Source organism: Rhea americana, unplaced genomic scaffold (genome assembly GCF_003343005.1).
Source record: "Rhea americana isolate MKP2758 unplaced genomic scaffold, rheAme1 scaffold_2, whole genome shotgun sequence".
Lineage (NCBI taxonomy): Eukaryota > Metazoa > Chordata > Aves > Rheiformes > Rheidae > Rhea > Rhea americana.
Window position 1 is genome coordinate 1,024,156 of NW_028186149.1, and position 25,736 is coordinate 1,049,891.

Consider the following 25,736-nt stretch of genomic DNA (forward strand, 5'->3'; position numbering starts at 1 on the left):
GCGGCCGGCACCTGCCGGCCGTTAAACGGCCGCGGGGGCGCTGCGCCGTGCCGGGGCCGCCCGCCCGCCGGGCGCGAAGCTGCTGCACGTTAGAAACGGCGCAGCCGGGCGCGGCTGGTGACTGAGCAGCAGCGCGCGTTAGGGCGGCTGGCGGCGGCCTTCGCTGCGGGGGGCTGCGCGACCGCCGGTCACAGCCTGCCGCGCCCGGGCCGCTCGCCGGCGCCCAGCCGGGCAGCGGTGAGCCTGGTGCGTAGGACTCGCGTTTAACCTACCACCAGGAACATCTCTGTGCCCGGACTCAGTTATGGGCAGTATTTGCCCCCTTAAGATTAATCAAATTATCATGAATTCCTCGCCTGTTTAAAAAGTAGGATTTTTTAAAGTATGGTTCTGCTCTGCCGGTAACTGGAAAAAATGCTGGTAACGTTGGGTAGCTAGGCTGGCACTAAGATAAAACTTTTCAACTGTAATATGAGTGTATTTAATCTAGATCAYTGAGGAATTAATTATAAACCTTGAATTTCCCAGTGCCAGTTTTAGAGTGCAGTTCAGCCTGGGCTGTGGCAACCTAGAGCAGTACTAATGGCACAGCCCACGTTTCCTCTTGGAAACAGCTTTTTCCAGGTAGTTGCAGTTGTTTTCTCACATTCTGAGGCATGGGAAATGAAAACGCCCTCCAGCTGATGCTTTTGAGTATCTCAAACAGAGGTTTCCTCTCAACTTTGTGTATATTTGTTGCCAATAAAAGTTTTAATAGCTCTCTGTAATAGYTTGAATGTTGACTGAACAGTGAATTAACTTTAGACTAAAAAATGACCAAACTATAATATTATTACTCAAAAAGGCAGAAAGAAAAGAGAATTTTCAATGCATCAGCAGATGCAGATTGACATGCTGTAAGTAGTGTCAGCCAGATCTAAGTCCAAATGTCAGACGAGGAGCCAAGGACAGCACTAATCAGGACTCTCGTGAGCTTGCCAGAGGGATGAATCTGCAGATTTGGGCTCCTCACAGCAGCCATTTGCTGACAACTGAAGAGCCAATGTGCCCACAATGCAAAGACAAATCCAGACACCTCAGAGGTGTCAGTGGAGTTAGTCCACACGTCTAAGTGGCTCATCAAAACATCTTCATCAGTATATAGATTTTTGTCAGCCAGTATATAAATTTTGTCGTACCAAGTGGTAACATTTTCACATTAACTCCTTTTTCCTTTCCTGTATCTATTGTATTGTTCATTGCTGGGAAATTACTAATTACATTGAAAATAGTGCGGATAATGTTAGGTTCAAAGAATGTTAAAAAAAAATCCTCATTAATCCCCCATTTCAGTCTTTTTTTTTTTTTTTTTTTTTTTTTTTTTTTTTTTTTTTTTTTTTTTTTTATCATCACTGATACTGTTCTTTGGAGTTTCAGACTAACTTGTTCAGGAGTTTAAGCACAGGAGAGGAATGCAAAATGCAATGGTTTACAAACAGGTTAGAAATGATCATAGTGCTTCTCTTTTTAACTCCTCAATGAGGGGATGCCTTAAAGACTGAACACTTCCAGGGCCCTAAACCCTGCAAATAACTGGCAGTGACTGAGATGTGTTGTTCCATCGCCATGCAGAAAGCTCCTTACGCAGAAAGCCGCCAGTTTCCAGTCTGATGGATTATACAGTCCGGTACAGGGGTTTGCCGCTCYTTTCTCAGAGATTTTCTTGGGTATTTGGAGAATGACTTAAAACAAGATGTATACATGTTGAAGGATTCTTGAACAACAGCTAACAACTCCTAGTAATGGCCACACTGCAAATGTTAAAGATGTTAACAGAGAATGCTATGGCTTAAAAATTCAAAAAATTGAGCCATAATTGTAAGCAAAAGGAGGGAGTCTCTCCTTCTGGAACTCTGCATAGGATATGCCAGGAGAAAATTCTGAGCTCCTAACCTAGGGAATTCAGTGTTCTTTCTGCCTGATGATCTCCAAAACTGCAGGATTTGGCAGGAAGCCAGACCAAATAGCTTTCATGTGTGAAGTCAAATGCAGACCAGATGATACACATTTTATAGCAGGCATTTATTTCTCATTACTATTTTCTCAATAAAACTCAGTTGTTTATAACAGTACAAATTAATGCCCAACYGGTACAAGATGTACTTTCTGGTAGCTTCTTTGCACTGTGTTAAACTATCCTGGGAAGTATTTTGTGACAGGATGATTCTCTGTATTTTTAAACCCTCTTTGGCATCATGCTTTTGAACGTGCCTAAGAGAGTAATGTATCTTGTCATTTTTCTTTGATTCTCTTTAACGAAGAGCTTTACATTAAATCCAGCAGCACAATATGACCTGCAGTTTTATGTCGCATCTTCCTCAAAACTACGGTTTTTGTTGAACTTTGAGTTGAGTTTCCAGGCCCTTTGAGGTGCTAAGAAATCTCTCTCCCACTGATAGCAATAGAAAATGAGAACAGCAAGTACTAGGCTAATTCATTTCTAAATTTACAAAAAGAAAAAAAAAATTTTTTTCTATCCTTGAGCATCAGTCACTTAAAAATATAGGGACAKATTCCCAGCTGTAATCCAGCTTCCTTACGTAACACAGGCAGAAAAGGCTGTCTGGAGTTCCCTCCGGCATAGTGGAAAAACTCCACATGGTTTAGCACTAAAACAGCTGAATTTTCTTCTGCTCTGCCTCCCTGCCAAGTGCTTGGTGAACACACCAGTTCAGATGGTCGGGACACGGCGTGGCGTCTCCCCCCGCGCAGCTGGGCCGTCTCCCCCAGCAGGTCTCAGGGCTGCGCTCCCTCACCTCACAGCGCTACCGCTCCGGCCCGGGCCCCCTCGGACTCCCAGTATCGAGAATCCCTCCAGGCTGCATGGTCTTCGAGTAAGACAAATTCCGAGGGCTTAACAACATGAGACTTTGAAACAAAGCGTGCACGTGTCTTCCTAGCTGTCTTGCTGGGCAGTAGCTGTCGCATCGTTCTGCGCTGCTGTTCCCCACTCTCAAGGGTGTAACACGCTAATTCTGCTGCGGGTGGGCAGCAGAGGCTGGAAACACTGGCTGTTCTCAAATCATGAAGATTCATCAATACTTCCTAAAGTATGGCTCCTTAAAAAAAAAAAAAAAACTTCATGATTTCTATCAATCCTCCTCCGTTTGTGCAGGAACCAATTAAATGTTCCATTAATCCCTGGGATTGTAATTTTTGTAAAGACTTAAAAACAAACACTAATTTCTAGATCTAAAAAACCCAAGTCTAATGGAAAACAATTAACAAGTGGAAGATAAAATTGTCAAAAAACAACATAATTTGTATTTATGCCAGATAAAATGAGGATGAAAAAAAGGAAAGCAACAATTATAATACTTTTAATATTAATATCTAGGTATACCTGTATACATAGCTATAGGGGAAGCTGATGTTGACAGAAGATGCAAAGAATAAAGCAATAATGATTCACTTGATCACACCTGATGTTTCTGCTCTCAGTATGTGAAAGATTGCTTTAAACAAATTATTTCTGATTTTGAAAAGAAGATAAATAAGGGGAACATTAGATCCAGGCAGAAATCAAGCTCTGATTTCTCTATTTTCAGAAGCATTTTCATTTTTTGGAGAACCAAGAGATGGAACTGTTATTCCCGTTTGGCTTGAAACCTTTGTACAGTAGATGGCAATAAGAAGCTTTACGGGTTTAACCAGTTTCTAGCAAAGGGATGGTTTTACTGCAGTGCAATCTCTCTTGGGTGTCTCAGTCTTACTGAACTGAGTTGTTACTACAGATTCCTCACATTATTTGTTTGCTCTTGATCAGTTCTCAGGGGGTTATAATTTGCTTATCAAGGTAACACSTGTGTGATTACAGTGCCATTACAGAATAGCGTTAGCCTCACCAGTGCACACCAATGAAGTTCTATGCTAGGACAGTTAGATCCAGCCAAAAAACAAACATCTCTTCCCCAAAAGGTATGTAAATAGGTGTGTACTTACAGTTTTACTTTAAAATGAATGTCTTCCCTTAGGTGTTTTTCTTTTTTTTGAACAAAAATCATGACTGAATGAATTATCTACTCAACAACTTAGTCCCCAAATGTTACTCAGAAACAGAACTTGAAATGTTTAAGGTGTCTGGATGAGGAGACTAAGCACAATTACAATATTAGGTGACTCAGTCTTCAGACACTGAGACCGACATGTTTATGGCTCTGCTGTGCTTGAACCATGATTCAGATGTCAGATACCGGATTTTTATAGATCTTAAATTCTTCAGGAGTTTAGTTAAACATGAGGTACTTTTTCTACATTGCACAAGAGCACTGATCCTGTTGCAGCCAGACYAGTGGCACAGCCGTGCCATGTCTATGTCCCAGTCACAAGTTAATAGAGATGGCAGTGGTGGACCTCAGAACCACCTAGCAGCCCAGCACGTTGGTCCTGCCTTCTGGCAGCAGCTCATACCGACCTGCGCAGTAGTGCAGGCTGGCCACCCTTTCTTTACACACACCATAAAAGGGATGTGACTCCTTAATTTATTCTATTTGCCTGTGTGCTTGAGAGGTGTCACCTGGGAATTGTTTACTTTCAATATGATGGAAAATAAGAGAGTTTTATTGTGCCACATTGTTACTTCCTTTATGACTTGCATCCAGCCCCAAACATTTCCTAGAAACAACAGGATGGGAGTTTAGGAAATGTTTTGCATGTCAGGCGAAGGAATGCTGAAAAGACCATGCTCTGGTTACAGACCGGCCAAAGGGCACACACGTTTCTTTTTCTTCTTTGCAGAAAGGTTAGTTTTTAAACTCAGTTTTCTTGTGGTGATTTCTCATACTTTTAATTCAGGGCTTACTTTAAACCTCTTGGCACTAAGAGGAAAAATAATTGTCACCAGCTAAAACAAGTAATGAAGGAACATTTGGGAAATACATTAGCGTAAAAAAACCCAAAAAAGTCCCAATAACCATACAGAATGATTTCCTGTTTTTTCCTGAACTTATTTTTCAGACAACAATCTCTTCTGATAGAAAACTGAGCACAGAGAGGACTAAACAGTTTAGTCCCTGAGAATGGCTTTATGTTTATCATTAGATTCAGTTGATTGATAGGTCTGAACTTTTTACGCTCTCCAGCTTTTCTCCCCATTCAGTGGGAAGAGGTGCAATGTACCACAGAAAAAAGTGTCTTTTGTAGCCACTACCCACATAAAGGAACAGATACCAGACAGCATCAGCACCTCTGGTTTTTCCACGTATATCTTTTGACCTGAAGCACACTGCTTTAAGAAGAAATGAATTAAGGCAGGTGTAAAATACCTAAAGGATTAAGCATATTAATCAGAAAGTACCAAATGCCCAAAGGCAAAATTAGAGTACATGCACTTACTGCTGTAAAGCTTTTCATCTTTCTCTAGGAGGAGCTCCTTAAAACTGGGCAATTAAATCTTTTCTCCACCCCTTTCCCCAAAATACAAAGCTCAACAAAATGAACAAGCCTCAGACAACTATGGCCCAAGAAATGTGACTGTGAGAACTCTTAATGCCTGCTGCTGACTTACTAACTTAGGAGCGCAGCTGACCAGATGACTGCATTCAGTTGTCCTAAAATGCCAGGTTCTGGTGCGATCTCAACTTCATGTGTCTACAAGTGAGGAAAAAATCAACAGGCACATTCACTTTGACAGAATACTAAGAGGAAAAACGTGATTGCAAATTCTGTATGGGAGTCATCAGACACATCCCTCTCTAAAGAATACAATCCTGATTTGTGTTTACTTTCTTTAACTATTTTAGACTGTGGGAAGAGATAAGCAATTTTTCCAAACCCTCCAACAATATTTGAAGCTCCAGCATGTCTTTTTACTGATACCTATTGTCAGCAGCAAGTGCTTCTCTGCTTCTCTTTGCACCAACTACTCATCCAGCTGTAGGCGCAAGCTGGTTGCTAGCCCATTTTCCACATATGCACTGCTTTGACTATCTTTTCTAGTGCCGCTTCACCTACCTGTGCTGCGATTACCCGTTCATTTTTGCCCTGCAGACATGCTCCGTGTCACTAGGAGTGCTTTTTGTGAGAACTGAGCGCAGATAACTTGAGCAACTGCACACACTAGTCAAAAACAGGAAAAGGGCTCTTATCAAATTAGTAACATCTCAGATATTTGGGTGGAGCCATTTGGCACTGGGCCTGTGTATTCTTATGGGAGTGAGTCTGTGCATACTCCAGACTCCATTCCTGCGCTTCATATGATTGCTCCCAAGTTGAGGCATGTTTCAAAAGAGCCTCTCTGTACATATGTAAGTGCACAGTTGATATGTGCTATGCAGACCAGTAAGAAGAGATTTTACTCTGTTGCCTTTCCATACATGTAAAATAGCAGTAGATCAAGTTAATGGAATCTACTGTGCTGCAGCAGGATCACTGCAAACACTAAAGCAGGTATTTCCTTTGTACTTCCACATGCRCAGGTACGGGAAGGAGCTAAGAACAGTCTGATACCCTCCATTAATGAGGGAAGGTGACGGCCTGGGTAACTGACTTCTGCAATAAGAACTAAGTGGGGACAGTTTATCCCTCCTGCCATCTGGAACAACCCATCAACTGCTTCAGTTGTAAATAACGAATATACTTTAATATATTCAATGCATGCCGTCAGCACAAAGGAAATAATTTCCTTGTATTAAATGTTGTATACACTTTCTGGCATACATGCACACACTGATATGCACAAGTACACATACACATGTATAGCATACTTAGTTATATCTTACGGTGGGATTGAACATTACTCAATAGACCAGTTTTACCACCTSCACACTCATCTTAATGTCTGACACTCAACTTGGATTYTTTTCATCCTATCATCTCCAACAATGATGATCTTGTAGTAGGAAGGTTAACAAGGTTTTGATGCATGCTTCCAAAGGGAATCAAGCTCAAGATGTACTAATGCTGGAGGGAAAGTAGTGCTCTACCTAATTGGTGATAGTATTTTTTCTAAAGGGTATAATGAAAGGTAACAAGTTCTTACTCAACTCARTGCCTGTCAGATTAAATAGCAGGTGTAAGTAAAAAATATTTCTTACATGGACAGCTGGTGTTCTTGTGAATTCTCAAAGAGGAAAACAAAATAGAAACTAAGGGAAATCCCCATGTTATTTGAGAAAGGTATCCATAACTATGAAACAAAACAGCACACTTTGGTTTTCCTGTTCACACTACAGCAGAGAGTAATTTCTTTAGTATTGCTTCAAAGGCAAAACAGACATCAGGGAAAGAAGAATTGGAAATACAACAAAAACAGAAAGCCCTAAAATCTGTATTTTAAATGAGGATTCTCAAATCTCCAACCTTTAATACAGCATCCAAGTGTCCTATTGAGAACAACAAAAGCTACTGCATGCTCAGCACCTTTGAACATCAGTCTCCTCCTTTAGAAACTGAAATGTCTCATTGGGATCCTGACTAGGGACAGCTGTTTTTTTTTTAAATCTACATATTAAATGTCAGAGCAGCTAAAGGCCCAGCAGCTTTGACACAAGAAAGACAATTTCTCCTTGTGCAACGATTCCACAAAGCTTGATTCTGCAACACCAAGACCTTTGCACTAACGGAGCTGTTTGTTTAACTAAGGCTTAGCCAAACAGACAGGCTGTGGCTGTATAGACACTGTGAGCACGGGGCCAAAGCTGTTCATGCATTTCTGTGGTTTGAGAAAATGAACTTCTGGAAACTTAGCTAAAAAGGCACAAAACCCTATGCAAACAATCTCAACCGTTTAAATTATATTGATTTTTCCCTAATTCAATCCAAATTGTTAATAGCAAATAATTGACAGAAAGCATGGATTCAAAATGAACCAGTTCCGTTGTTAGCTGCCCACAGCACGTGCACTGCTGGGGGAGCAGGAAAAGGATTCAGGCACTTAATTCAGGCACTTGGCCATGGCCAAGGTGGCCATGGCTGCTGCTTCTCCTCAAGAGACAGAGACATGCAGCCCTGTGTGCTTTTTACTGTCAACTTGTAATGTAAGAATCTCAGCACAGAGCACTTCCCAGGGATTAACAACCAGTTTAGATCCCTCAGGCTGTATCTTGTACCCACAATCTTCTAGTCATTTATCCCGAGGAAATGCCCTGTACCATGACGCACGTGTGTGCGTGTGTGTGTGTAATAAAGGCACATCTACATTTGATATGTGCTAGCTGACAGCTGAAAAACATCAAAAAAAATGCTGGGTTTGCTTTCTTCTTTTTAAAGGATCATGACCTTCCTGGCCAAGGTATTTGATAATGAAGTCCCAGCCTACAGAAATGTAGCCCAGATTCTGCCGCTGCTGCCAGAACCACTGTAAGAAAGGAATTTTACTGATTTATACATGAAGAGCTCCTKTACGCCGCACTTTGAACCCAGAGGAGGGGTGACGTAAAGATTTTGCTGCTGCCTGGACTTTGCCAGCCTCTTTCCTCTGTGGTAGAGGAATGTGAGAAGAGGTGAGAGGAGCAGCACAAGGCATAACAGTAGCATCTGGAGTGCTCTTCTGCCCATCCTTGTCACGCTGTCCACCTTCCCGGCAGGTCTTCACTCCCTGTGTGCAAATCTCCCTGCTGTTTCCCTTTGAGTTGCTTTATCACCTAGTTCACTTTCTGGATATGTTCCTTCTTTTTTTCTGAATAGCCTGCTGAAACGATAGCATCCTTCTTGCCAGTCTATTTTACACTGTGCGCAATACTTCGTACAATAAACAAACAACAAAATAAGACAGCAGTCCACGTTAGGTGGGAAAAAGTCTGGCAGGCTCCTTGCTGGCTACGGAACAGAACTATTTTTGGAAGTTGTCTAGTCACAGATCTCGTAATTCAAATAAAAATACCTACCTGCATAGAAACAAGCAGCCAATAGGGAAAAGTTGGGTTAAAGGTTCTCTCATGAACTTGGCACATCACCATTTTGATAAATCTATCACCACATCAAAATAAATTAACAAATACTAGCAGGTACGAGATGCAAATACACAGCAGATTTTCATTAGCCCAGCCTCTTAAGCTCATTTTCCACAGAAGTCCATGAGGGTTCTGCCACTAACTCCACTGAAAACAGATCTGGTCAACAATGACCGACGCGGGAAGCTCAGGCATCCCCCTGGGGATGGTTGCTTTCTGGGCTCGTATCGACATGGGGATGCAATCAAGTACTGGGGATGGACTCTTGGCATATGGCCCTCAAAGGGCCTCTGTAAGCTGCTGAATATCCACATCAGTCCAAATCCCAACATTTTGCAGCATTTTTACAAACTACCCTAACAGAAAAGACTGGAAGCCAGTGTGTTGATACTGTATCCCAGTGAGACACACCGTACATGTGCTTATTTAATACAATACAGATGGAAAATGAATGTGATAAGAAACAAATCACAGGAGAGCAAAATTTAAAAAATGTCCTAAAATGTGCATTTTATTCCATATCATTATACAATGTTTACATACAGGCATAATTTTAAAATTGCTCAAAAGAAAGTGTGAAATATAAAGTGATGCGATTATCGATTTATAAATTCCTCCCCCTCCCCCGAACTCCACACAAATAAAATACATTTTAAAACAATTTCTACCAAATTGATGTTTTCTCCTGAATTTATTGAATCTTTCATTTCAACATGAAAAATACAATTGAACGAATACTTGAGGTGAAATGCTGACCTACACTTCTGTAATGAGTTGCAAGTACACAATTTAAAGCCTCCAGAAGCCTTCTGTTTTCTGTTGCTTATATATCCTTCGTTTTACTAAATTGGAAGGCACAGAAAGTCCAAATTCTCACAGATCAATAAAAAGCCAATAAAATAAATTACTGTGCTGGTCAAACTCCTGACTTGTCTGATATCAAACAAAAGACTTCAGTAGAACCTTTTGTTTACAATAGCACCATTTCCACCTTATCTTTCTTGAATATGAAATCAATCTTCATGTTAAAAACTGTAGTTGGCACTTGAGGTGGGACACTTTCTGCCACAGCCAGGATTTTTCAGATCTAAGCATACTGAATTGCTGAACTCTCTAAAAAGTGTAGGTAACATTTTGTTGGGAAATGGCACATTTAAACCATAGTATTGTAGCTTAACCCGCATAAGGCTTGCCCATTTTGGTGTTTCCCTGACCCCTGCCTGATAATTTAGCAGATGTTCTCGTGACTGTGGTGAAACTAAAATAAAGACAAGTTTATGGGGTTTCACGGCAAGCAGGTGTAAAAAAAAAAATAATAATAATAAAACAAATAATGTGGTTGCTGCTAAGAAGATTTTCACATGTTGTTTAACTCCAGTAAAGTTTGATCCAGCATCTGATGCATACTAAGGTTTTCTTCTTTGGCATGCGCCACTTTCTCTGTTGTGGAATTAGAAAATTAAAACATGAATAGCAGTTCTTTGGAGGCCCCGCTTCTCAGAACATGAAGGCATGCAATCATCATTTCTAATGGAGGGTTTAGAAGGTAGGAAATGTGCATGCTCATAAATGCTAATATCCTCAGACAGCACAACCAGGGAGAACTTCAAATTAATAAAACAAACTGCAAGGAATGAAAGCTTAAACTGTTTACAGCTGCATTAAAAAAAAAAAAAAAAGGAAAGAAAAGAAAATGCACTGCCAACAGGGACGATATTCTTGTTGGTTCCAGGAGCTTTTTGCTATGGGAATGTGGGATGGTGAGTGAATTTTTATTTATGTGTTTTTTAAAGTAGAGTGGTAAGGAAGAACAGAATACAAATTCTTTGCAGTTCCACACTTTAAGCTTCATGTAATTTGGAACTTGCAGAGAACTAACAAAAAACCTAAAGCCACTTCCTTCAATCAAGTGACTTTTGAGAAAATTAACTTATTTCTGCTATAAAAAACAAAAAAGTTAGTAGCTTTATGTTGCATGCACATTTTTATAGGATTGTCATTTAACACACTTACATGACACAATAAATGAGCACAATATTCTAGAGCTGCATCTTACCAGAATCCCATAAATAACTTCATACTAATGCAAGCATACCTTTAAACTGACCAGGTATTTTCAAATGGAGCTCCCATTTCTATTTTTAGTCAAATACAAGCCCATTTTGTAGTAACGCAAAACAAATGCATTACAATCTCCAGATACAGAACAGCCATAAATATCCTTCACATGGGTTTTCAAATTTGAATCCTCGCTTCCATCCACTTTCCAGTAAAAATCTCAGGATCAATTTATGGCATCAGCTAAACCAACAGTCTCTCTACAAGGAAGGCTGTTGCTTTTTGGATATTGTTAGCTAAATGCTGTAATTAGTACCAAAGTGGATAGGATCTTACAGCTCCTCCAAAGCAGTTGTACATACAGATAATCAAAGGCCTCATCAGAAGGAGCACTTCCATTTTAATTTTTCCAACAAACTGAGAATTTCATACATTAACTTGTCAGAGAATTAACATCCTGAACATCAATTTCTAGGTTTCTTGCTACTTTCTACATTTACTGATTAATTCTGGAGGAACTTTTGGAAGAAGCAGTTTTTAAACGAGTTATCAATATATTCGCACTAAAGTTTAATCCTCATTCAATGCCAGCTTTAGTTCATTAGTTAGGCGACTGTTTTGCTCAAGTTGCTGGTAGAGTTGGTCTGTACAGGCAGCAAGCAGGTTAGAAGGAAAGAGAGGCAGAATGAAGACAGATTAGACAAAGAAAACAGGTAAGTAAGAGTTAATAAAGAAACTGGTCACACCACAGACAGTTCAGTAACTAGTAACAGAGAAACATTTTACCTTTGTCTCTAGAGCTTTAGCAATTAAATAGCTACTCCAAGGAACAGCTATTATAACCTAAAGAGGACCTGCTAAGACTCCTGTTGTGGAGAACAGCTGTGAGACAGGCGAAGAGGAATAAAAATGGAAGAACTGCAGCTATATTCCTAGAAGGACTCAGTCCTGCTTAAAACTTCATGATTAATGCATAGAAAACTTGTTCTATGAGTGATGTTTTTCTTTGTAAAATATTTAAGATGTCTTGGAAGCTCATAACTCAGCTGGTGGAAAGCAACTGTACCATGACCAGGCTAATACAGGAGAGAGCAGAGAGCCAAGTACTACTCAGTTTGATTCAACCTACACTCCCCAACCCTTCCAGCAAGCCTCTCCTCGGTTCCTGTCACTGAAGCAAGCAGGAACTGGACTGATCCTTAAGTGCCCAACTCCCTAACTTCTTTACTGTGGAACCCAACAGCTGAAATGGTATTTTTATTATTCGTCTTTAAACCAGGAAAGCATACCTGTGTTCCTAATACAAAGAGGCTTTAAACTGTCCACTGGTACTTCAAAAAACAAAAACAAAACAAAACAAAATCCCCCACACAACACCACAAAAACCACACTGAAGGTAAATGAAATGGTAGTGTGAAAATCTGTGTTGCCCAAATGCAGCAAACTGACAAGACAGATCACYGTCAAGATCAAACACCTACAGCTGTGTCATGACAGTAAATGTAAGAGCTGTTCTGCAGAGGGGAACGAGAGGTCTCCGATGGTTTCTGACTGTTTTGCTTTTTCAAACTGTGTATATTCTTCTGATAGTCTAGATGTAAACTGGCCTCCCACTCTCAGGTTATCCCCCTGTAGAGAATCTTTTCCACAGCCTTCCTAACAGCTGCCACATCAATCCTCTTCCTCCRCAGGGTCAGGCTGCAGCATCCCACAGCAACGGCCCAGCTGCGCACTGAACTACCCGCTGGTGCGGTGAGTGGCAGCTCTCCACGACTCCTCCCCAGAGCCAGCCTCTGACGGCCACTCCAGGGAAGTCAGAGCAAGTCACAGACTCCAGTCTCGGACCATTAATGAGGCTTTTGCTTTTCTTATCGGAACAATGTTACATTCTAAGACACAGGTGGAAAAAACATCTGAACTTCACAGTTACTAAAATTTGACTTGTTTGGCAGAATGTACGAGTAGTTACTCRAACATGACAATATAACAATTTGAACTCAGAACTGGATGCTTACCTGCATCGCAGAAAACTACTATTTGAGGCAAAGATTCCCAGTCTTTCTTAACATCCAAAGTGAGACTATGAACCCTTGGTCAGCACGAAAAATGCTTATTAAGCAAGTGCATACCCCGGCTGGATCACAGGCAGCCTGTTTGGGCTCTGATTTGCCTGGACCACGGAGGCAGGACTCTGAGGGGAGCCACCACGGGCATGCCGGGCACACGAGCCCTGGCACGCACCCCGCRCCCCTCGGCCCCGGCACAGCCGCCCTCCCGCGGCACGGGCCCRGGAAAGCGGGCCTCGGGGCCGGCCCGGCCCCTCCGCTGCGCTCCCGGCGGCGGGACTCGCACGCGCGGCCAGCGCTCGTGGGAAGCGGGGCGCAATGTGCAGGTCAGGTCCAAAGTGACAGCGCCGGACGCACTGCACAGAGAGACCCAAACAGCTCCGCGGAGCCAACGTGTGCGGCAGGGCTGCCGCGAGCTCTGCACGGAGCTACTGGTGTATCTGCACTACGCGGGCCATTTCCAATACGCCTTCCGGCAACTTACCACCCTGCAGTGCAGAGGTGTGATTAGGTATGTTTAAAGGAAAAGGGAAGATTTAAACATTGATATTCAGAGYTACTGCGAAGACTCCCCCCTCCCCCATTATTTTAATTACTACTACATCCTACATTGGATTTTAACTTCTTAAACACATTATTACAGGGAGTCGAGGGGGGAAAAAAAGAAAAAACAACACTACTGATGCAATAAAACGAAACTCAATACATTCAAGGGTTGGAGTTGCTGTAGCATAAGTTACCCAGGTCAGCTGACAACTGACCGTGCTCCCCGAGACCCCTGCAATTGTCAGATTAACTGTATTAGCCTCAGTCATCTCACAAATGCTGAAACACACTGGGTTAACCTCCACGCTGAACATTTTACTTTGCAGTTACAATATACTGAGTATAAAAAACACACTTACTACCTCTTGATTCAGGAGTGGTAAGTTATTGAACTGTAACAACAGAACTACTTGTAACTGTTGATATATATCCAATACTTGTGCTTCCTCCCACACCCAGTAACGTTAGGAAGAAACAAATGTCATGGGATAACTTCATCTCATTCCAGCTTTTTATCTGAGCAAAGAAAGGCAACAGAGGAAGAGACGGACCCATTCTCAAGCCTTATTTGGAGAACAGAGTTAAGGGAGGGAAAYGCAGTCTAGATTACATTACAAAATTATGCCATTGAGCAATTTTAAAGTTGAGTGAGAAAGCCACAGTTACGTTATTCTACATGCTAAATTAYACTAAATTAAAACTCAGCTGCACTGTGATGAAAGTTTATCAGCTTTGGAACTTAGCAACAAATACAGTCAGAGGTATATTAAGTCAATTCAATTGAAACTTTTTTAATATAAATTGGAAAATATCTTCTATTGCAAAGGAAGTTACAATAATTGCAATCATTCTAGTTGCACATAACAGCACAAAAGAGCAAGACGTGTCAGTATTTAATGCTTCATACTTAATTAGGCACTGCCACGTCAACTGAAAACCACTGTCTAGGCTTTCAAACCTGAAATCATTATGTTTCAGTTGCAGCACAATTATTTCAATATTAATGTAATAACAAGTTTCTTATTCCAGATTTGAAACATTTCTCAGGAATCTGCAACTCATACTCACGAGTCTGAGCTAAGCACAAAACTGAAAAGCTATTAAAATCTCCCTGCTGAACTTTCAAGAGAAATTATAACATTAAAAAAAGGTAACAAGCAGCACCCTTCCTAAGAAATCAACATGTGACACAGAGGAAGACTTTTCTGCAAGACAGTTAAGTGATTACTTGGGGCRGGGAGGGGGGATGGGGAGGGAAAGAGTTGAACTTTTGGCATTACCCCTTAACTTCTCTAGCAAAGGGACTTAACAGACATTTATATAAAACAAGGAAGTCTTCAATGTCACACTAGGAGGACAATTTGAACTATAAAATGAAAAATCTAACGTCAAGGGCTTAACTGCTATCTCAGCCATGCTCCCACGACCAAGTGACCCCAAGGGAGTAGCGTCCTTGCAGATTTTAGCCCAACAATAACATTTTTTTTTTWWAAAAAAATCCCATTTAATCTATGCGTCATTATCTGCATCGTAACTTGAGAAAGATCAAGATCATGACAGGTCAAGTATTAGTCTCTAAATACCAGGAATAGTATTCTCATCCCATATGCTGATATTGTTGGCTTTGCGCTGTCAACATTCAAGCAGAAGTGTTTGTGGAAAAAATGAAAACAGCAACAAAAGTTAAATCTCTAGTGGCGAAAAAAGCAATTTCTTTATTAATAACTGAAATACTATTTAAATAAATAAAAGGCATGGGAATAGCAGAAGGGATACAGCTGGGGTGTTTATTTTACATTGAGAGATGTGGAGTTTCTGTACAATAGAACACAACAGAGCATGTTTGGAGACAGGTGCTAGAGAGAGTCAACTAAGGTAGCAGACAGGACAATGAACCCATGAAACATCCAAGAGCTTGGAAAGATGTTTTATCCAACCTGATGAAGATGTCTTTGCAGAAGAAGTGAAGCAAAGAAAATTATCTGCATGAAAAGAAAAAGTGAGATAAGGTAGGAAATAAAAAGGTGCAGTAAAGATTTCCAAAAAAGTAGCAACAGTGCAGCAGAGCCCAGCATGCCGAGATGACTGCTAGTGAAATACCACACCATGCTGGGATTGCAAGGCTACAGCAAATCCTCGTGTACCAGCACAGGAGTGTATTTTAAAGTCTGTTTTCCATTTGGAAATACCTCAAATTGAAGAAACACTGTAATCTCTGTATACAGAGGAAAAAAATCTGTTCATGTGATAAGCCACTGAGCAAAAGCATATGTTGGAACATAAAGAGTATACAAAGCAGACAACATTAGACACTAAAAAGTTGGGGGAGGAGGAAGTAACGAACAAATGTAGGGATCTAAAAAGGTAAATAAGGAAAAAAAAAAAGTAAGTGCATGCCAAATATTTTCAGCTCTAACCAAAGCTTATGCCTTGCTGAAAGCATGTTAAAGTCCCGAAAGAAAGGCTGGGGCCAAACATCACACCTCACAAGCACGAGAGAATCCCAGCTCTTCCTCCTTCCCGTGCCAACGGCACRCGGTTCATGCAAACAAGAGGTAAGAGCGTCGGACAGCAGATTCAGCACAGCTGATCTCTGTTCAGAGTTCTTAGGTTCATGGAAGAAAGGCCAGGCTATATCATCACTGCACACCTCAGATTTCACGCCTTCTCTTTTGCTCCTACAGAAAATGCTCTTTTTCCCCTTTATGACTAAAGCAAATAGCAGAAGTGTGTTAATACCAGCAAGTTGCTTACTACCACTGTCCACAAAAAATGCAAAGATTTGTTTTTCCAAGTACTGTTCACAGAAACAACCTTCATTTCAATTCCGTTATTACAGGTTTAAATGACAAAGTGTTTTCAATCAATTTCTGCATGTGCAATTCAATAATAACTGAAAATTTCATAGTAGTTAAGAAAATCTAGATACACATTTTCCATTAGCATTAGTAGAAGATACAGCTAAGTCTCACGTTTTCCTTTGAAATGCTAGTAAGAACTTTGCCAGAGAAAAACTGTGATAGTGGAAGAATGACACACACCACACACAATGTACTGAGGTAATTATCCTCTGGCAATTTAAAAAAGATGGGCCTGGGAGAAAACACTTGAACAGAGGTGAGCTGAAAGGAGCAGAGCTACAAAGAGAGCAACTGCAAGACACAAGGGTCAGACATGGAATGAAAGAGTAAACACAAGCTTCTTAGGCAGGTTACAAAATCACCATGAGTATTTCCCAGCCTAGGCACAACACTCACCCACACTCTACCGTAGTATAGAAATTGTTCATGGTATTTTGTACACCTAGTCTCGCTAAAGGAATGTGTCTCCCACTAGAGAGGGAGTATCATTTCACAAAGCTGGAACCGTGCAATCAGTGAGGGCAGGGAAGTAGGTGCAGGCACAAGCTGGAAAGACATTTACATGGAAGTCATATCATTGAGAGCGTGGTCCAGCTCCTCGCTGATGGCTTTGTACTTCAGTTTCTGAGCGTATAGCTCATCTAGCATTCCCCCAAAGGAAGGTAGAAGTGTGCAAGGAAATGGAGCATGATCATGGGATGGAAGGTGAAGGCAGTGGCGTGAGATACCATCCAGAAGCAGCAGGAAAGTGGAAGAGAGCACATAGAAAGAAGTGTTGTGGCAGACAGAACAAAAGARGGACCAAACAAAATACAAAATTGGGGAGTAATAATACATTTTTAAAAAGTGAATAGTTTGTGACAAGTTATTTAACTGAACTGCCAGTGAGGTAACCTGTAATAGAGGGAAAGATGGAAGCAAACAAAGCATATAAGGGAAGCAAAACCTGTGTTTCCCTACCTTGGATTTAACCTGTTTCAGTAACCATTAGGGAGGCACGCACARGGTGCAACAGTAGCGGGGACAGAAGATCTCAAAATGGAGCTCAAAGAAGATGCTAACTTTTATCTTCCATTGCTTTTTTATAAAACCCAGTGCTTTCTGTGAGTAGTCATAAGCTTAGATATTTCAAGAGATTTTTGTTCTTTCTAAAGCGCTCAGTTTTCTTCTCTGCTTCTTCCCTAAGTGGTCATAAGTTTTCAGCATCTGAATATTAGATTCTAAAAGTTTCATATGCTTTATACATAAGTAAGCCTGCTATACCAAGCWATCATGCTGCTTAAAATCCCACATAATGTAAAACATCTAAAAAGTAGACTCCATGTAACTTAACCTTTTAATTACAAAATACTATTATTTACTCGGGGAGGGGGGGGGAAGCACATTGTACTGTATTTCTGAAAGATTTATCAGAACCCTAAAGAAAACTCTCTGCTTAAGTTATCGTCTTGAATATGTATACAGTCTATCAGATTTGCTGAAACTGTTCTCTGCCACAAAATGCTTGCCCTGACCTGCACTTTTAGCAGTCATAAATTAGTTTGTTGCATGCCTAATTAAAAGAAACATAACACAGCTCTTCACCAACTTTAAAAGCAAATAAAAAAAAATGTTGCTAATAATACTTATCATCTAATTGTTTACCTTGTATGTGCATATACTTCAAAGTAGAAGAGTTTAAAGTAAAAATGAAAGACGTCTTTAGAAGAGAAAAAATGGAATAGGCAAGAGCAAAACACTGTTCACCCAAAACATTTAAGTTATTGATACATTTCAGTTGGAAAACATTTAACAAACATTTTGCATATTTTACTCTTCAAGTAGATCCATTTATATAAGCAAGACAAGTTTGATAATAGAACTGGGTACTGAGTAAAAACAATAGAAAATGAGATCTATATTTCTGTAGCAAGCATGAAAAACAAAGAACCATACCTTCTAGGTCATCAATGCTCTTCTCCAGCTTGGTTACTGATCTCTCAGCAAATTCAGCACGGGTCTCAGCCTGAAGTCAAGACAAATACAAATCATTTTAGGAAACACACATAGTACTTACAAATAGAGAAGCAACAATTCAAATGAGTAGTAGTGGTGCAATGATAGCTGATGGATTTGAAATAATTAAAACAGTATGGAAACACTCACTTTTAGAAGAGATAGCAAATGCTAAACTCACTGTCTCAGAAATGAGGCATCATCTTTAAAGACTCATAGTAGTGTTTATACATAAAGAAACAAAATAGTGTTAGAAGGTGTGCTGTACAGAAAGGTTCTAATTTTACCTCCTTCAGTTTGTCAGTCAATACTTTGATCTCTTCTTCATATTTGTCTTCTTTCTGCGAGTACTGTAATTAGAAAGAGGATCACTAGTATTAGACCAAACACTCTACACATACAGAAACCACATTCATAACCGTCTTCCAATAGATGAGCTGTATAGAAGAAACATGGGTGTAACTAAGTTCCACTTACCAGACTGTAGTCATGTGAATTTTATTACAATAGTTTTATACCTGGGCTATGCAGTGGGAACTCTGAGTACAAATTAATCCTACAGTTTTAAAGAGGAGRGGCATTTTGAAAAAATACGTTGGCATACCAAATGCCATTTTAAAGCATGTTATATAAATATACATAAATGCTGTTTGATGTTTAACAGTAGCTGTGTTCAAATAATACTGATCTATTTGGAATCCAAAAGAATCCCAGGTTCTCATAACAGCCAAATATGAACTGAGCAGTAAGTGTCCAAATACTTCTATTAACAAATGGCCTTGCTTAAATGCTGCATACAAAAGTTATCAGCATATAGAAACACAGGCCAGTCCAGGTGACAACTTGTCAAGGAACACATTCTCACATAAGTCTCGTCTCTAGCCTACCTTCTCAGCCTGAGCCTCCAGCGACTTCAGGTTGTTGGTCACAGTTTTCAACTCCTCTTCAAGCTCAGCACATTTGCTGTTATTTCAGAAGGATGGCAGGAAAGGGGCGGGTGGAAGATTCAGTCAAGCAAAAGAAACAGGAGAAAATAGGGGGAAAAGATAGAGAAAAATGAAAACAATTATAGAGCAAAAGGATGGCCTCAAAAGCAGCTGAATCCATCACAGATTGAGAGTAATTCTTTATGATGCCAATTGTGTTCCAAGTGTGCATTAAGAATACCAGACAGAAATTATCTACAGCCCTTGGCTTACACAGAAATATTTGTACAGCCTTTAACTGTGAGCAGTTCAGCTTCTTTTTGGCTGCACAAGAGATCGGTTGTAAAGGTAAAAATGAACAAACAACAACAAAAAAAGAGACCAAAGAAAACCACCAAAGCAAGATGCAAAGAGAGTAAAGAGCATAGTGAGGACTGATTTGTTACTACCGAGTGAGCTAACTGGCTATAAAAGCTGAAAGACTTGGGTTGCAGTTAAACCTAAGAACTGTTTATTAGTATCAGTACCTTATCCTCTGCAGCCATTAATGCTTTCAAGGTTTGATCCATTATTCTTAACTGTTCTTCCAGCTGTCGGACTTGGCTGTTAGTGAACACATGAAATGCACAAAAGCCATTCACAAAATCAGTGTGCAGGTACAGCATGCAGTGACAAACACACGCGCACACACATACAAACACATTTACTTTGGTGCTGACCATTTATTTCACCTGTTACAGTAAATGAGCAGAACATAGCTTTGAGCTGAACACACAGTGGACTGCCAATGTTTCATGCTGTTACAGTTACTGTCTTGCAGCACCTCACACACATCTCGGGGCGGTTCCACCATTTACCTTTCCGAAAGCTCAGCACGTTCCTCAGCCCGCTCCAGGTCACTCTCAATGATCACAAGCTTACGAGCCACCTATGGGAAAAGGCAAATGACAATCACAGGCATCACACTGCTGCAGCCAGTATCATCGGCAGCTGGAATCTATGAGGCAAACAGTTGGGCGTCTTCCCATTTTTAGCTAAAGAGATGACATGCAAGTTTTATTATGCRACATCTTCATTATTTATTTGGGTCTCAGTTACCTGACATTTTCCTAATTCCCTAAAAGGCAGGTTAAAATAGTCTGTCTTTCTGAGAGACTCCTTAAGAGACCAGGGAGCACCCTCAACCATTTTGGTGCAAAGGACTGAGCACAAATCTCCAGCTACCTACTTGGCCCTGAAGGTATCCAGGTACCCAGTGTTTTTCTGCAGCTGCACACAGCAGTGTTTATGATCTTCTGAACTTATACAGCAAAGGAAAGAAAGAACTAGAAGCAGAGCCTGAAGGGCCTTAGAAACAGATTATCTGTGTTCAAAAACTGACCTCTTCATACTTGCGGTCAGCCTCTTCAGCAATGTGCTTAGCTTCTTTAAGCTGGATCTCTTGGATTTCCATTTTCTCTTCATCCTTCTGGGCTCTATTTTCAATGACCTTCATTCCTCTGAAAGACAAGGAAAACAGGAAATTCAAGGTTCAGGGCTTGCCAGTTTATCTTCAGCTCTGCTACCACTGGAATATGTCTTTCAGAAAGGTACATTAAGATGAATGAAGCACATCAGATATTTGATGCTACAGAGCAAGAGTCTAGTCATGCATACCTGCACATCAGAATTTTAAAGGAGAGATACATGACTTAGGAGGAAATAAGAGTCATTTGTTTAGCTCTTTCCCTCTAMCCAGAAACTTGAAACCAGCTGACAAGCCTTTTTCATTTTAAATTCAGGGAAATCAGTTCTTATACTAAAGTAAATCAAAAACATCTTGCTTCTAAAGATCTAGCAAAATGACTTAAGACATCTGTGCTTCTTCACTCAACATGAGATAGCATGTTTCAGTTCCTGCAGGACTGACAGATACTATCTTTATGGGACAGAAAAATTCCCATGAGATTTGTCATGTCAGAGTCCTTGAGCAATGAGGTGCTTTGTGCTCTGCAYCAGCAAAATTTAACCCCTTTGCAATAGGAAATACTTTGTGTTCTCCCTTCCGTGCACATTTACCTGAAAATCTTTCTCAGGAGACACAGAGCATCCTGTGAAATAGTAGTGTGCTTTCTAGTTTCAACAAGCTGCAGTGTTAGTGAGGTAAGAAGAGATGCATTTTATTTGGAATTCTTTCCCAAAGAAAGATTCTATCACAGATAATAAATTATTATCTGTAAAAGTAAAATGTGAGATCTTCCAAAGTCAGAAAATCTTGAGCTCCTAACTCGCGTTAACTACTTCTGAAAATCCCAACCTAAACAAGACTCAGTCATCACCATCTCTCTCTCTCTCTCTCTCTCTCTCTCTCTCTCTGTTCACCTCCATGCACAAATCTGATCAACAAGAGAATCAAAGCCTCTTTCAACCCTTTGCTGTTCTCTAGGTAGGAGAACATATATGTATTTTCTACACATAAAGAAATCAAGAATCACCCTACAGCACAGGAATACATATCACCCATATAGAACTCGTCATCCAAAYAGAGGAGTATGGGCTAGGTCAAGCAGTTTTCTCAGGAAATGACACAGTGCATCAAAACATCAGCCCTGTCTCAGGTAAGCTTGATCTTTACAATTAAGACATGAACAAGAACTCAAGCCTACACATTTAGGGCATCCCTACAGACAAGTTGTGACTGAACTTCATGTAGGCAAAGGCAGAGTAGATGACACGTGTTCAGAGGCAATAGGAGTGGTTTGATTTACTTCCCTAACCCACACCCTGGCAATTGCCACCTTCGTCATAAGGGTAATGAGCCCTTCAAGAGCAGCCCTGCCCACCTTTCACTYTCATCTGCAGCCTTCTCAGCCTCCTCCAGCTTCTGCAGGGCAGTGGCCAAGCGCTCCTGAGCCCGATCCAACTCTTCCTCAACCAGCTGGATGCGTCTGTTCAGAGAAGCTACTTCGCTCTCAGCCTGAGCACAGGAAGAACAGAAATTAATACCTAGTAACACATATGTCACCTTTTGTAAAAGATCAACCAATATACCTGCTAGTGTCATTTAAAAGCACTTCAATAATTTCTCACTTCATCCACTAAATGGCATATATACAGAGACATACATGCCCTCACCAAATTGTGAAGTTACTGCTTAGTGTGGAAAATGTGATTAGTGCTTCCTTTACATAAAGTACATTAAAGGCTGTACATTTCGTACCAGAAACAACAGTACTAGAGGAATTGTGCATCATTCTCTGARTATTTTCTGTTACTGTATTTGCAGATTTGAATCAACTATACCTTTTTTAAAAAGCAAACCAATACAAACAATACCAGGTTGCACAATTCTTCTATGTTATCCTGAATAATCTACTGCGGGAGTTCATTTAAAAAATAAATCCTTTAACTCTGACCATAGACCATAGTTYGATAAGAAATGCTGTACCAGTATGTCCTTGGTTTCAGTAAGAAAGTTTAAGGTAAACAGGTAAAAATACAGCATCTAGATCACCATTTGCAATGAGAGTGAGCTCACCGAGAGAGTATATTAGAATATTTAAGAAATATCTGAGCCACTGGATACCCAAAAAGCTTTGTGTATAGGTGAGATACAGYGCAGGCAAAAGCAGCATCAGGGGAGGCTGCATCATGGAAGGGCCCTGGAACAGGCAACAGTCACCYAAAGTATTAGTTGTTTTGATAACGCCATCTTCAAAGTTTCCCAGATTTCCCTCTCTTGCATTACCCATTTGCTTTATCTTCCATACAACACTCACAACTAGTCTCTCTTATCCTTACAAGCTTTTACTTCTGACATTCTCAAACCTACACTTGCTTAAGTTGCTGAGTAAGTTCTGTAACTGCCTTCTYGTAGAAACCCCTCTAATAAAACTTCCTGATTTCTTTCAAAAGGACATCAAGAGCAAGAGATAGAGCAAAAAGATTATTCTAAAAAGTAAACTCCTTCCAAGAATAAAAGTTACTCTGAATTTGTATTGAAAAACATCTTGCCAGGTATGCAGATATACAAATTCAGTAATCCTTATAATATCTACTTGGTGAAAAAAGGAAATCTCTTTCATAMCAAAAGTATCAGCTGGGTACTTTTTCTTTCATTAAAAAGTTAAGGAACTGTTATTAGTTGTTCATACTAGCTAGAGGCACTTGGATAYACTTGGCCAAGGTTTGAGTTTTGTTGTGCAAAACATCAGTGAGGATAACCCATGCACCAGGGAAGTAAAGCAACCTTTGATAAAACAGTAACACTGACACTAGAATGACTAGAAATTACATATAAACAATGGAGTTGCAAATATATCTTTGAGCATTACCGAGTATTGGCAGTAAACATGTGGGACCAGGACTAGAAGAGACCCATACAGATCCATATTGACTACAATATGGAGACTTTATCTGTGTAATAACGCAGTAGAACTCCAAACGAGTATTTTTAGATTTCCAGCTTTAAAGAGTAAGAATTTAAACATTCTGAGTCGAGAAACAACGCAGCTTTGAGGAGGAGAAAGATGCTTTCACAAACATTACCCTTAGGAAATTAGTAATGTTACAAGTTAATTATTGTCACGTAACAACTTCTCATCATGGTAAGAGCATACAATAAGCTTAGAAAACAGAGGGTGACTAAAGTTCAAGTTTTTACTTCCTGCTCTGCAAGCAGTAACTCAGTAAGGGTTTACGGACTCCCCTTATATGGCCCAAGTTATTCCTCTGCAGAGCGACTCCTCTCCTTATATGGCGAGGAAGGAAAACCCGGGTGACACCGAGGGGCACTCCCCTGGGAGCAGGCAAACACAGCCCTGCCGCAGCACTTACACCCCGCGTATTTTTAACAGTGAGAGAGGACACAGGTAAATTACTATGGGATGTTAATTRTTACTGCTGTAAGAGAGATTCTGTTTTCCAGCTAATTGCATAATTGAAGAAGGAATAAGGCATTCTGAAAATGTGATTGCTAACAGCCCCACAAAATGCCTGCAGAGAGAAGAGATTTTTCTTTCTTTTCTTTTCTTTTTTTTTTTTTTTTAAGGGGGGGTGGGGGAAGGCTGCTAGTCAGACTCTCCAAACACTAACAGGCTGGTCTAACAATCAAAACCTGTAAGCAGTGATATGCTTTGGCCACAGCTTTAGCTTTTTCATTGTTTGCGTATCTGTACCTTGCACAGAAAGAAAAACTTCTGTAGCTGGTCACRTGCTATATGTGTAAGGTGCTCCACTAAGGGATGGGTCAACTCATGCTGCAGATTGCTTGCTGCAGCATTCTCGAGCCGCCTCCTTCGTCCTCAACCACGCGAAAATACTGCAGCCACAGCACTCACACACGCAGATTTTTTATCGCAGAAGAGGCACAGTTCTGCACACACCTGTGAGGTGCTTTCTGCATTCATTCACGTCAGTACTGGCCTCCTCCAAACAAAAAACAGAACACCACGCGGACGTCCGCAGCAGAACTGACACGAACCGCTCCRGGGAAGAGGCAGATGCTGCCCTGCGGGATGTTAAGCCTTAGGCCAGCCCCATGACGAAGCCTCACGGCCAGACTTGGCCAGCCAGCTGCAATCGCTCCCACAGACCGATTCCTGCCGCCAGCAGAGACAACAGTGAACCTTCCCGCTTTCAGTGGCACAGTAGCCAACCTCAGTAACAAGGCTTGGAAAAGGAACCCAGCTCTTTCCAAGGCATAAACCCCTACAAAGCAAATTAACGTGGCACCGACGGGATCCATTACTGAGAACAGGGCGCGTGAGTGACCTGCAGGAAGGTGAAGCAGCTGCAGCAGCCGGAGGGCCCTTCCCCGCCAGCGCTCGCTCCTGGGAACCTGCTGCCCAGTAGGCAGGACAACCCGGCACGCTGCAAGCGGGCGCAAAGACCACCACGTCTGTGCTGGAACGAACTGCGCGACCAGCGAGCCTGTTCTTCTGCATCGCTTCCACACAAGCGCCGAGGATGCTGCCGCCACCCTACAGGACGCTGCCTATTTTACAGCGGAAAAACCAGCCTGCGGCTGCCAGCGCTTCCCAAGGTTGGCAGTGAGGCTAAAAAAACCCCAAACCCCCAACCCATCGCCTCCTCGCCGCTTCAGCCACCCGAAATCACAGCTGCCCCGGCGACGCCTTTCCCCCTCCCCTCCGCGCTCCCGCCGTGACGCGCCCCCGGCGGAGGCTCGGCTCCGCGCCGGCCCCGGCCCCGGCCCCGGCCCCGGCCCCGGCCCCGCTACCTCCTCCCGCAGCGCCCGCTCCTGGTCCACCTCCCGCTGCAGCCGGCCCGCCCGCTCCTCGGCGGCGTCCGCCTGCTCCTGCAGGCTGCGGATCTTCCTGCGCACGGCCTCCAGCGAGCTCATCGCCGCCATCGCGC

The 25,736-nt window shown here is 41.5% G+C and overlaps 1 protein-coding gene and 1 long non-coding RNA gene across 17 annotated transcripts in view; both read right to left on the reverse strand.

The window, feature by feature from the left end:
* Positions 1-2,042: 2,042 nt before the first annotated feature.
* On the reverse strand, positions 2,043-6,270 carry LOC146596573 (uncharacterized). Of its 3 annotated transcripts, none has more exons than XR_014895613.1 (3): positions 5,992-6,270; positions 5,546-5,628; positions 2,043-3,080 (listed from the first exon to the last, which is right to left on the reverse strand). It is a non-coding gene; the product is annotated as an uncharacterized LOC146596573 (long non-coding RNA). The 3 variants fall into 3 exon arrangements; XR_014895612.1 differs by having other exon boundaries at positions 2,043-3,084; XR_014895611.1 differs by lacking the exon at positions 5,546-5,628 and having other exon boundaries at positions 2,043-3,084.
* A 3,144-nt stretch (positions 6,271-9,414) lies between these two features.
* The window catches only part of TPM1 (tropomyosin 1), an 18,816-nt gene continuing 2,494 nt past the window's right edge, over positions 9,415-25,736 (reverse strand). For 3 of the 14 annotated variants that reach the window (XM_085303259.1, XM_085303258.1, XM_085303257.1), the window contains exons 3-9: positions 22,205-22,338; positions 20,764-20,881; positions 20,240-20,310; positions 19,344-19,419; positions 18,744-18,806; positions 18,397-18,466; positions 9,415-10,370 (exon numbers count right to left, since the gene is read on the reverse strand). In XM_085303259.1, the coding sequence (XP_085159385.1) occupies positions 10,288-10,370; positions 18,397-18,466; positions 18,744-18,806; positions 19,344-19,419; positions 20,240-20,310; positions 20,764-20,881; positions 22,205-22,338 (615 nt within the window). In that variant the 3' untranslated portion in view covers positions 9,415-10,287. The other 11 variants (XM_085303263.1, XM_085303261.1, XM_085303265.1 and 8 more) reach the window with 10 other exon arrangements.